This window comes from Jatropha curcas, chromosome 7 (genome assembly GCF_041381405.1).
Source record: "Jatropha curcas cultivar XTBG-Jc1 chromosome 7, XTBG_Jcur_1.0, whole genome shotgun sequence".
Taxonomy (NCBI): Eukaryota; Viridiplantae; Streptophyta; class Magnoliopsida; order Malpighiales; family Euphorbiaceae; genus Jatropha; species Jatropha curcas.
Window position 1 is genome coordinate 21,645,204 of NC_143157.1, and position 13,377 is coordinate 21,658,580.

Below are 13,377 nucleotides of genomic sequence, written 5' to 3' on the forward strand. Positions count from 1 at the left end.
CAGTGACAATATTAAAATTTTGTTCAATAATATAATACATTATTGAACAACATAATACATTAATCAAAATATGATGAATAAAATTTGTGTACATAAAATACGTTTTTAGCTGTCTCTTTACATATTTTTGGTCATCTGCAAAGCAACTGTGAAGAAAAAAAATATAATAAATGTATGTCAAGAAAATCATCAAAGAAAAATTCTAAAATACCTTATCTTCCTTTTTTGCTTTGTACAATAATTTTAAAATGTCATCTGGAATAAGAATTATATTGCAAACAACTTCATCAAAAGAAATTTGCATTCTTTATTGCAAATACAACATATATAGATATCATCAACTGCAATAACATTCTGACTCCATGACATCTATCAAATATAAAACCATCCAAAGAAGTTATCTATGTCATAATCTTTGATATTTCTACATAGATAAAAAACTAACCTTTAGTAAAATAAAATACTTATATATGTCGACTTGATAATTTTATATGTTTTTTTTTATCATATTTAAAATAATAAACTTTTACAATTTTATGAAGTAAAAGTTTCAATATTCTAATCAAGGAAAAGATAATGAATTTATTGGAAAAAATATTTTTTCAAGTTTTTAAATATGTTCGATAAATCAAATAGAGATTAAGGCTGTATTCGGCAATAGCTTTTAAAGTTGCTTTTAGCGTTTTAATTAAACACTGTTTTTTATAATGTTCGATAACATATCGTTTGAACTCATTTTTAAAGATTAAGGTAGCTTTTTATAAAAGGTTAACACTGTTTTTATAGTGTTTGGTAACATAGCATTTGAACTAGCTTTTAGAAGTTAAGGTAATCTTTCATAAAAAATTTAGTGTTTTGACTAAACAATGTTTTTTATATTGTTCGGTATATGGCGTTTGAACTCGTTTTTAGAGGTTAAGGTAACGTTTATAAAAAGTTAACACTGTTTTTATAGTGTTCAGTAATATAACATTTAAATTAACTTTTAAAAGTTAAGGTAATCTTTTATAAAAAATTAAAAAGTTAAGTGAAGTCACGTAACGTAACGTTTAGCTTATAACATTTTAGTTATAAAAAATTACATACATATGTCTTAGAGTAGGCAAGTCAAACTATGTTTCTACATGGTTTCACAGAAGTGTGCTCAACTTTATGTATGTGAGTACAAATATGGCTATTTTTCTTGAGAAGTTTTTATAATACGGTAACAAATTTATATTATTGCACCATATTTTTTTAAAAATTACTTTTGAGTCTTAGAGTACATCTTACTATTAGTAAGGTTACTGAACAAATTTTCTTTTAGCAAACAAACTGAAGTGTTCATATTAGGACTATATTTGTAGGTCGTGCCTTAGAAATTTGCTCAACTTTGTGGATCTGAGTGCGAACAATATTTATATACTAGCCAACTTTTATAAAATGGTCACAGGTTTCTCTATTGTTGCACCTTACTTTTTAAACAATGGCATTTATATCAACATTATACCCATTATTATGGCACAATTTTTTGTTTTAGTGAGCAAATTGAGTGCGCTTCTTTCTAGACTGAGTGCATGAAGGAGTGCTCATGATATCTGAGGCCAAGTTCCCTTTATTAGTCCCTATGTTTTAAAACAACATAATTTTATCGAAATATTCCAATTTGAAGTTGATGAGAGTTTTGCAATTTTCAAAAATTATAGCTAATAAATGTGTCCTTGGAAGACTTTATTAATGAGTTGGCTTCCTCACCATTAATTTATATTTAATGCTGATTAGAGGTGTTGTAAGCAAAAAATTGAGAAAAATTTATGTTTAACCACCTCCTTATTCCCTGTTATTTTTCTGTTTTCTCTAAAATAACAGAACCGAGGAGTAACTAAAACTATTTATACTCTAATAGTTTTGCATTATAAATATTTTTGATTACATTGACATTGTTACATTATTACAGCTCATTGTACATAGAATTAGTAGTGCTTTTCAATTAAAATTTATTAATTATTAATTAAATACACTAATTAGCATTCTCCATTACTTCCAATAAAAGGTAATAAATTTTAGTCTCCATAGTAACATTAAAAATTCTCTGAATCAGATTGTCATCACATGCACTACTCTGAATCATATATGCTTAAATAATTAATCACTGTCTTGTAAGCAAAAGGCAGAAAACTGATTCATTATTATTAAGTACACTGATTAGCCGCCTCCATTTATATTATATGGTTGGTCAAACTCAAACCTGGGCGAGCAAGGCATTCCAAAATGATGCCGTATTTGGTAAAGAAGATAAAAACAATCTAAATTTCTGTCTCATTTTCAAAAAAATAATTTACCTTTGGAAAATATATTTTTCAATATTTCTTAAATATTTTTTAAATGACTTATTTTTCATTATTTGGTTACAATATTGAAAATTAAGCAAAAAAAATATTAAAATCTTTAATTCATAAGACAATAAAAATATTAATAATAATAAAAATTTCATTTTTAAAAATTTTATACAAATATTAGAAAAATGCAAAAAAAAAAAAGAGAAATTATAGAAGTCACACCGGTGACTGTGGTGGTGCCCAACGGTGGCCAGTGGCTGATGGTGGTGACTGGTGGTGGAAAGTGACTGATGATAGTGACTACCCATGATTAATAAATTAAAAAAATATATGAATTTATAAGGATATAATAAGTTTGTCAATGTTTGAAAAATATTTTTCTCTCTTCAAAATGGAAAGTCATTTTTGTTTAAAAATGACGTAATTTTCCTTTGACTAGAAAAATATTTTCCGTTGACTTATTTTTCTGAATTCCCCAAACAATAGAAAATTGTAGAAAATATTTTTATATAAATTATTTTACAGAAACAAATGGAGAAAATTGTAGAAAATATTTTCCTATAAATTATTTAACGGAAATAAACGGAGACTTGCTAATGATATTTTGAATAAAAAATCCAGGTGATATGAATTTCAACAAAAAAAAATTCAACGTCAAATAGAAAACCTAAAGCCATGTGATGCAAGTAGAGAAGAGACTCGTGCAAAGCAAAGTCAAATCATTCGTTTATCCTATAATTGCTGAAAAAAATAATTTAAATCCATGAGTGATAAAATTAAGAGAATTGATAAAAATTGAAAAAAGAAATCAAAATTCAGGTTATTTATTTACGTATTATTTTTTTGTCGTCATTAAACCTTATAAATATGCAGTCACGTTGAAGTGTAAACCACTTGCCATCAGCACTTTCCCATTCAAATCTTCTCCGTAACCAAACATTTTTGTCATTATGGAACAGCAAATCCTCTCAGTTTCAGTTCTTTCCAGTTTCGTTCTTTTTCTTTTCGTCTTATTAAAAGTATCCAAGAAATTATACAAACATGATTCTAACCCTCCGCCAGGACCATGGAAATTACCTTTCTTAGGTAATATCCTCCAGCTCGCCGGCGACGCACCTCATCACCGGTTTGCGGAGTTGGCCAGAACTTATGGACCGGTAATGGGTATTAAACTCGGTGAAATTCCCTTTCTTGTTGTTTCCTCGCCGGAAGCAGCCAAAGAAGTGATGAAAATACAAGATCCCATCTTTGCAGAACGAGCGCTTGTCTTTGCAAATGATGTGTTGAACTATAACCGTAACGGCATGGTTTTTGGGTCATACGGATATCAATGGAGGCAATTGAGAAAATTTTGTACGTTGGCATTACTGAGCGCAAAACGAGTACAGTCGTTTCAATCAGTAAGAAAAGAAGAAATGGCTGATTTTGTAAACTTTCTGCGTTCCAAAGAAGGAAGTTCTGTTAATCTTACTCATACTATATTTGCTTTTACAAATTCTATAATTGCAAGAAATGCTGTTGGTCATAAAACCAAAAATCAAGAAACGTTGTTAACATGTATTGATGGTATTATTTATACTGGAGGAGTAAATATAGCTGACGTGTTTCCTTCCTTAAAATGGCTTCCTTCAGTCAAGAGGGAAAAATCTAGAGTTATGAAATTGCATTATGAAACAGATAAGATCCTGGAAGATATCTTACAAGAGCATAAAGCAAACAAGCAGGCGTGGGTTTCCGAGGATGGCGATGGGAGGAAAGCTGGCAATTTCGTTGATGTTCTTCTGGACCTTCAACAAAGTGGAAATCTTGATTTTCCCTTAACTGATGTCACCATTAAAGCATCAACCATCGTAAGTATATACTCCTTTTTAAGAGTTTAATTAGGCTCTTATTGCGATTTCAAGTTTCAACTGAAGATTTCGTACTTTCCATTGCAGGATGCTTTTGTGGGTGGAAGTGACACATCCTCAAAAACTACAGAATGGGCAATGGCAGAGTTGATGAGGAAACCGGAAATAATGAAAAAAGCGCAAGAAGAATTGCGGAGTGTCTTTGGTGAAAAAGGGTACATTGAGGAAGCAAAACTCCAGGAATTAAAATGGTTGAAGTTAATTATTAAAGAAACAATGAGATTACATCCTGTACTTTCACTACTTCCAAGGGTTTGTAAGCAAAAGACTAAAGTTAGTGGATATGATGTTTATCCTGGTACTCAAGTTCTGGTTAATGTATGGGCACTCGGAAGAGATCCTAAACATTGGAGTGAACCTGAAAAATTCAATCCCGAGAGATTTATTGATAGTTCAATCGATTATCTGGGAAATCATTTTGAATATCTTCCATTTGGTGCAGGAAAAAGAGTATGCCCTGGAATTGCGTTAGGTATGGTTCATATGGAAAATTTCCTCGCAAATTTGCTCTTTCATTTTGACTGGAAATTTCCTAAAGGAATTACTGCAGAGAATCTTGACATGACCGATGCTTTTGGAGGAGTTATGAAGAGAAAAGTAGACCTTGAACTGATTCCCATTCCATACCATCCTTAATTTCTTTATGTTCTCTCAAGGTTAAATGTTTGTAACGTTCACGTACTAATTTGTTGCTTGCAGATTAATTAAGGTTGGAGTGATTTTTTCTCTCTTTATCGTTTACCAAAAAAAAAAAAATTGAAAAATAAAAGATAGGGGTGAGTTTCCATCTTGGTTTTATTTTTTACTTTGAGATGTACCAAAACAAAACTGTTGTGGGTTGTAATAAATTGAATGATGTCAATGAAATAATGATACAACAGAAAGGAATTTTTCCTTCTTTTCATTTTTTTATAATTTTTTTATTGATATAATAAACTTGAATCTTTGTGTCTGTTCGGCAAAATTAACTGTTTTTATAGCTGTTAGATGAATTAGCTGTTTTTATAACTTTTAGATGTTTTAGACTGTGTTCAACAACAGCATTTCAAGTAGCTTTTAGCGTTTTGACCGGTTGTTAGATGTTTTAGATATAAAATTTTCTTCAATTTTTAAAATATATAACCTATTATATAATTCAATAATTTTGTATTAAATTAATTAAAGTTATTTCATTCGTTCATTTTATAAATTTATTTGATTTTAATCACTAATTTTTTTTGAAACAATATGTTCGTAGTTTTTAATTTTGTTAAGCAACAGCTTATCATATAAACTAATTTTAAAGTCACAATTATGTATATACATGTCTATTAATTTTAAATACTCAACAGCCAATAAAAATGAAAATTTTAAAGTTATAATATCTATATATTTATTAATTATAACTCAATTTAAAATTCAAAAATTTCAAAATTATAATTATCGATATATCTATTAATTTAAAAATTATATCCAATTAAATAAAAGAAAAATTTAAAAATTTCTAGTGGTTCGTGTGGATAACAACAACTGCATATGTGAAGTACATTTCAAATAGGCATAACAGCAACTGCATTTATCAAGGAATCCTAAGCAAATTAGAGCCCGTGCATGTGCCATCAGCCAAAACTGTCATACCATGATAGACACAGAAAAGATTAAACAATACAATTTATTCACCTATCTGTCCAATTCAAAAGTTTGCAAGCCAGCTCAAACTGCAAATCACTAACACTATATCTTATATGACTTGAATATTTATTTCCCAAACAAGACATCTAACCAATATAACCAAAAGTATCACAGCCATAGATTCAATAAGAAAAATAAATTAAGAAGAAAGTATTGTCCCAAAAAATCAATTAATTACTAAAGTATAATAAAAAGAGCAAAAAGAGTAAACAACAAGCAGATGGAAGAGTTAATGTTAAAACATACAGCGTAGCTAAAACATACAGTGTAGCTAATAGATATATAATCTATTATCATCTTTGGCTTGGATTGATTAATCAACTTTGCTTCCTTGTTTTCTAGCTATTGCACTTGAATAGCTTTAACGTTTACTGGTACTGGTAGAATTTATCACCGATAGCAAGAGTAGCTGTAAGTTTCAAGGACATCTAAAACTAAAATTAATACCTATCAGTTTAATTCCGAACAAAACATACAGTACTTTACTTCATATGGATTAGTATTTGCAATATTATACTAAATTGATTTTAACAAAATTAGCAATTTAACTTAATATATTGTTATACTAATTAATTAATATAAATTCAAATAAAAACTTAATAATACAAAAAAAAAAAAATTACCAACAAACTAATTATATTAATAAAAAAATGGATAATTTTGTTAGTTATTAAGCGTGGTGACAAATTTTAATAACATTGCGAACTACACAATATAAGGTAACTGTTCACTTGAGAGGACTTACACTCAAGACGTTTCATTCCACACATAAATGACATAAATGAAAAGATCAACCACACCATCACCTGATTGGTTTAGAAATATAGGTTTGACAGGATTAAAATGAAGGATGAGAATGCTAACATAAAACAAAAATGACTTGGATTTATTATTTATTTTCATTTAAATAAAAATAACATAATATATACAAGAATCCGAAAAAATTGTTTATTGGTTTTAACACGGATACCGTAGCTTTTTCGAAGGTGACCACTGAACCGATCCTACAACGAAGCACGCAAAAGAAATTATGACAATGAGAACTAGTGTGTATGGCTCAATAAGGATGACTAGTCAATGAGGGTAGAATTATCAAAAGGCGCGATTTTTTAGAGTATAATATCATTGGATTGACTTAACTCAAGGTCAAACAAAGGGTCCCATTGTAATATTATTTTAAAATGGAGGTGTTTAGATTACAAAGGTCATTTTAGAGCGATTTTGCAATAAGTCTTACAATTGGGAGTATTTTTTTTTAGGTTTAGCCAAAAAGTTCAGAAATTAACATAAGATTAACTTTGATAAAAAAAATTAAATAATACCAAAAGTAACCTTAAAAAAGAAAGTCTTTTGTGATTCAACCACAAGACCGGCGACGGCGATGGCAATCGGCAACCAACAATAGACTTCCAGCGATAGATTTTCGATGACATATTTGTGGCAACTGATTTCGAAAGACATATTTTCAGCAACCGACTTTCGACAAGGGCAGCAACGGCGATGGCAACAAACGCAACGGCAACAATGGCGATGACGACGACGACGGTTACAGTGATAACAACAACAACAAAGACAACAATAAAATGATAAAATAGTAAACGAATAATGAAAATGATATTATTTTAATATTTAAGATCAAACTGACATTTTTTAAAATGAAGTTTCAAAATATGACATTTATTATAATATTCCTTATCAAAAATATCATATTCATTATTCCTGCGAATTTTCCTACACCCTCTGTCCCACTTTAAGACCAAACTTTAAATTTATTATTTCATCTGTCACAAAATATAAGTCATTTTTTATGTTTGTTTTGTCCCAAAGTATCAGTCGTTTTTAGTATTTCAAGAGTAATAAATGATATTTTTTCAATACTACATTTATTTACATTAGGTAAATTATCTTCATAACTAACTTTTGATTTTGAGATAAAGGGTAATTTGGTCAAATTACCTTTATTTTATTATAATTTAGGAGAATTAATTGATTCCTTAATCTCGGTTTAAAAACCTTAAACGACTTATATTTTAGGACAGATGGAGTAATATACTCTCGAATTCCTTTCTAATATATTGTAATTTTAGAAAATATTTTCAAGTTTTTGTTTTTATTAGAAAATATTTTATGAAAATTATTGACTAATTTCTATGAAACAATACTTTCAAACCCTAGCAATCTCTCTCCTTCTCTAGCTCTCTTTTGTGTTCTTCTAGATTTTGTTTCTAAATCACTGCCGACATCTTCTTTGGTCGACAGTGGTTTCTTTTCGTCTCTCTCTCATTTTTCTTCATTTTGTTTAATTTAATAATTTCCAAACCTAGGATCATTTGGAACAATATTTGGATTTAGTTTCTCAAATGATTAGATCTTGAGTGTTTTCGATACCCTCTTAGTGGGGTTATTAGTTTCTGTTCCTTCATAGGGTTGTTTCTCTTTATTAAGGAGTTTTGTGTGGATTCTTTATTTCTTCGGTAGTTCGAAAGACATGATGGATTGTTGATTGCTTGTGGTTGGAGACTTCAGATCTTGAAGTTCAAGTAAGTTCTTTTTACCGATGAAGCCTAGTAGTGCGACTTGTTCCTCCATTAAAGTTTGATGTATTAAACTCTTCTGCGAGTGTCAGTTGTAATAAGTTTCCAAAAAAAATAATACTCGAGACAATATTGTGGAAGATTTCTTTTATCGTTCTATTTGAAAATGGATCATTTTTTTATGCGAAAGATTAACATCTTCTGCCAAGATCAAGAACATCTCTAAACAGAATATTTCAATTTTCTATATTTGTATTTTTTATTCCTATAGAAATATTATGATGTACTTAACTTATATTCATTATTAATGAATTGTTGAGTTTTCAAAAAAAAATTTCTATGAAACAATTGCAGTTTACGTCTTCAAGGGGATAGCCAATGATTAACTTAATATTTTAATTCATTTAGAGGTTTTAGGTTCACATTTTGAACGAGATAGAAAGAGTTTATCAAACAAAGAAAAAGACAAAAATTTTCTCATTCAAAGACAAAGAATTGAAAGTCTCATCTCAATGTGTTGTTGAGTTTATCTTGAATGCATAGGACAAAAGAATTATTGTTTTAGTCCATTCAATAAACTGATTTAGAACGGCCCCAAATTGTCATGGGCATAGACCTTTTCTAAATATTTTAGCAACGGATTTTGCATTTAGAAATGGAAATGTCCGTTGCTATTTGGAGATTTTCTCGTAGCCGAATATCCCATTCTGCGCAGATGAACTCATCAAGTTTGCTTCGAGTTGACCTAAATCAAGTTTATGATCCTATCTATTGACTAAACCAATAAAAATAAAAATTTATGTTAAAGCATGAGTATTTCTAACCAATAACAAAGACAAAGTAAAACAACTTCAAAAATATTTTATTTTTCATTGATTTGGTTGACATGTGAGATCAATGGACCTAATCTAGGTAAATATTTCTCTTTTGAAATGATGTGATACTGCTTCTTTTTGAGCTAGGTCAAAATACCATTTAGTGTAATTAATATATAATAAGAATTAAATTTAAGAGTCATATGTGGTAATACAATCCTATGTGGCATTATACCACATGTTAACTTATTGGGGAAAAAAAAAACTTGCTTTATGATATTCAATATCAATATTATAATAATATTAATTTAAAAGATAAGTTATAATACATATTAATATGATAATCAATATCAAAAATATAATTTTTTAATTAAAAAATAGATTATAATATTATAATAATTTTAATTATTTAATACATATTAATATGATAATTGAATGACAATTAATACCAATATTAAGTAATTTTAATTGAGAAAGATAGGTTACAATATTATAATAATTATAATTATTTACTAATATATATTAATTATGATAATTGAATGATAATTAATTTCAATATTTATATAACACTATAAATAATAATTAAATTATATGTGGCAGTATCAAAATTTAAGAGTCATCGCCAAAAATTAAAGAATCTTATGTGGCATTATGTTACATGTTAACTTCTTGGGAAAAAATGCTTATTTTCAGTGATAGAGCCAGAAATTAAATTAGCGGGCTAAAAAAATTTTCAAGAGTTAAGGGGGCTAAAAAAATTTTTGAGGGCATAAAATAGTTTAATATTTATGGGGATTTTTTTTAAAAAAGAAATTTGTTGGGGGACAGGGGCCACCCCTAGACTCCTAGCTCCGCTCATTGCTTGCTTTATAATATTTAATATCAATCTTGTAATAATATTAATTTAAATGATAAGTTATAATACATATTAATATGATAATCAACATCCTAATTATGATAACTTTTAATTAAAAAGTAGGTTATAATATTATAATAATTTTAATTATTTAATACATGTTAATATGATAACCGAATGACAACTAATACTAATATTATGTATTTTTAATGAGAAAGATAGGTTACAATATCATATAATTATAATTATTTACTAATATATATTAATTATCATAATTGAATGATAATTAATATCAATATTTTTATAACACTATAACTGATAATTAAATTCTATGTGGCACTATCAAAATTTAAGAGTTCTACTTGGCATCACCAAAATTTAAGAATTTTAAGTGGCATTATCACTATAAAAAAATGCCTTTTTGCGACCGACTTACATCGGTTGCAATACTACGATGATATTGTGACTAATTACGATGGTTGGGGGGTTGAATATCCACCGACGAATTTGCGACCAAACAGCGACAGATTTATGACCGACATGACATCCGTTGCTAATTTTAGCACTAATAATTCTTGCCAGTTTGTTTTTCAGTTTGTGACCACTTTGCGACTACTTTGCAACCGATTCTGCGACGGATTTGCAACTGTTTAAAAGTCTGTCACAAAATTGCACGCTGCAGTTCAACGCCAAATTTAACTTTCATTCTATGACCGATTGGCGACCGAGTTACGATCGATACTTTGCGACCAATAAAATAAGTCGCAATTTTTGTAATCGAAAATGACATCGCATGATTAAAAATTGCGACCGACGTTTTAATTAGTTGATTGGTCGCAAAAAGAATAGGGCTTTATAAGCCCTTGGTCGCGTCGCGTCGCAGCCCTCCTCCTTCTTCCCTCTTCTCCTCTCCGTCACATCGCAGCCCTTCCCAGCGGCCTCCTCCTCCGCTCTCTTACAGCGCCGGTCGCCGGAGATTCTTGCAGGAGCTTCATTCACGTTCGTTGGTCAGGTACGCTTCTTTCTTTTTTTTTTTGGTTTTTTTTCTGTGTTGATTTCGTTTTGATGAGCGAATTCATTTCGTTTTTTTTAGTTATGATTGTTAGTTTTTCTTTTTGATGATTATTGTTATGGGATGATTATTGTTGTTTTTTTAGTTATGCATTTCGTTTAGGGTTTAGTGATTATTGTTTTTGTGGTTGTTTTAGCTTAGCGATAGGAGCATTTTAGGAGGTAAAATTTGTTATTATTGTTGTTTTTTCTTTTTGATGATTATTGTTGTTCTTTTAGTTATGCATTTAGTTTAGGGTTTAGTGATTATTGTTTCTGTGATTGCTTTAGCTTAGCGATTTTAATTTTAGGAGGTAAAATTTTTTATGGGAGGCTGTTAGATTATGGTTTTAGGTTGAAGTTGATCTTTGAATATTTATGAATAAATTGTTTTAGGCTGTTAGATTTATGAAGTTGGTCTTTCAATATTTACGAATAAGTTCTTTCTTAAAGTAATTATAATCATTGTTTACAAATCGGTATTGTATAAAAATACATATACAATTATACATAAATTGAAAAAAAATAAATAAAAGAAAGAAACTCATCAAATGAACAGCTTAAAATTTGCAGCTTTTGTTTCCTTTTTTTTATTTATTTTTTTTGAATTTAATCAACTTTTAAGACAACTCAAAGTAATCATTCTATGTCACAAGTCCAATCTATCTTTTGAATTGTAAGGCTGTTTCATGTCTTATACCTCATCATAAGTAGTTAAAATACAGTGCTTCTTATTTTTCTATGAAAAAAATGTACAACAAAATTATTAATGGTCATATTAAATAAGAGCTAATAATTTTTTTATGGGAATCTCGTTTTAAGGTTCGTGACTATCTTTTTAAATTTTAGAGAAATATTCTACTAAATTTAAGCATGTCTCACCGTTTAAGAGAATGTGAAAATTAGATGCTGCAATGTTATACAAAATAAACCGCTGCCCACTAAAAGCAGCTCTTATTATTTAAAATTTAAAATATACTAATTTCTTTAAATTAGTTTATATTGATTTGTGTTTTCATTTGATTGGAAATGAAATGAATGATGCGTTTGAGCTGGAGGCCTAGTAGTGGCCATTTTGACTTTGGTTGATGTTGGGATGATATAGAAGTGTTTATATTAGTGTGTTTTGACTTGAGAATTTGGGAATGTTATGCCAAAATGCTACTGAAATTTTTTTAAAAACTGAAAATTTTTTTTAAAAACTGATTATGTTATATATATATATATATATATATAACCTTAGTTAGAAATAATGAACTTAGTGAGTTTACATATATATAGTTACCCTTATTATAGAAATAACCTTAGTAAGTTAGAAATATAAATGGAACATTACTTTTGCCATGTTTTAAAGATGGTTTAGGACTAATGCAATTACATATAATTTGCCCTTTATAAACAAAGTGTTAATTAGGTAAAAAAATGCGGACTAATCAAGATTGGATGTATTGGAGGTACGAGGTCAATGGGATATTAAGATAAGAATTCTTGCAAGGATTGGAATCGTTTATACAATTTGCAGTTGGTAATCCCAGTTGTATGGATGGTAATAAGTTGAGGTGTCCATGTAATCACAAGAAGTGTCAAAATAGAGCCTTCTTAGATATCGATACAATTAAACTTCATTTATGGAAAAATGGGTTGGTGGAAAATTATTACGAATGGATACATCATGGTGAACCTCGAGTTTCCAGTGGGTTAGGCCACTCTATTTCGGTAAGTTTAGAAGGTCAGCCTTATCATTTTCAGTATGGTAATTGATGCAATGATATGGAAATCGATGCGGGTAGAGTAGAATTTCATAGGGATAATATGGAGGAATCACCAAAATATGCAGCACAACAATTGTTTGATATGCTAAGTGCAGCTACCAGTGAACTGTAGCCTGGATGCAAGAATCATTCAGTTCTATCTGTTGTGGCACGATTACTGCACATGAAAGCGGAGCACCATTTTTCAGAAAGGTGTTACGATGATTTTGTGCAGTTAGCAAAAGAAATGTTGCTTGAAGGCAATGTCATGATTGATAATTTTTACCAGACAAAAAAAATTAGTTCGAGGATTAGGACTACCCATGGAAAAGATTGATTGTTGTTGAAATAATTGTATGATATACTGGGGTCTTGACTCTGAATTAAGAGAATGCAAGTTTTTAATCTTTCAAGATATCAACGGCGGGGTCAAGGGACAGGTAGAGTACAAAGAGAGAAGGCTTTCAAGAAG

The 13,377-nt window shown here is 29.3% G+C and overlaps 1 protein-coding gene across 1 annotated transcript; it reads left to right on the plus strand.

Moving 5' to 3' along the window:
* Positions 1 to 3,224: 3,224 nt before the first annotated feature.
* Positions 3,225 to 5,148, plus strand: LOC149494955 (cytochrome P450 726A27-like). Its single transcript, XM_089723681.1, has 2 exons — positions 3,225 to 4,168; positions 4,256 to 5,148. Exons 1-2 carry the CDS (start codon positions 3,269 to 3,271, stop codon positions 4,862 to 4,864), a joined length of 1,509 nt encoding a protein of 502 aa, XP_089579807.1. The 5' UTR covers positions 3,225 to 3,268; the 3' UTR covers positions 4,865 to 5,148.
* Positions 5,149 to 13,377: the final 8,229 nt, after the last annotated feature.

What these genes read in the sequence shown, in the direction of transcription:
- LOC149494955 (XM_089723681.1), top strand. Translation starts at nt 3,269, where the DNA reads ATGGAACAGCAAATCCTCTCAGTTTCAGTTCTTTCCAGTTTCGTTCTT. An exon ending in CCATTAAAGCATCAACCATC is followed by an intron (nt 4,169 to 4,255) that starts GTAAGTATATAC and finishes TTTCCATTGCAG; the next exon opens with GATGCTTTTGTGGGTGGAAG.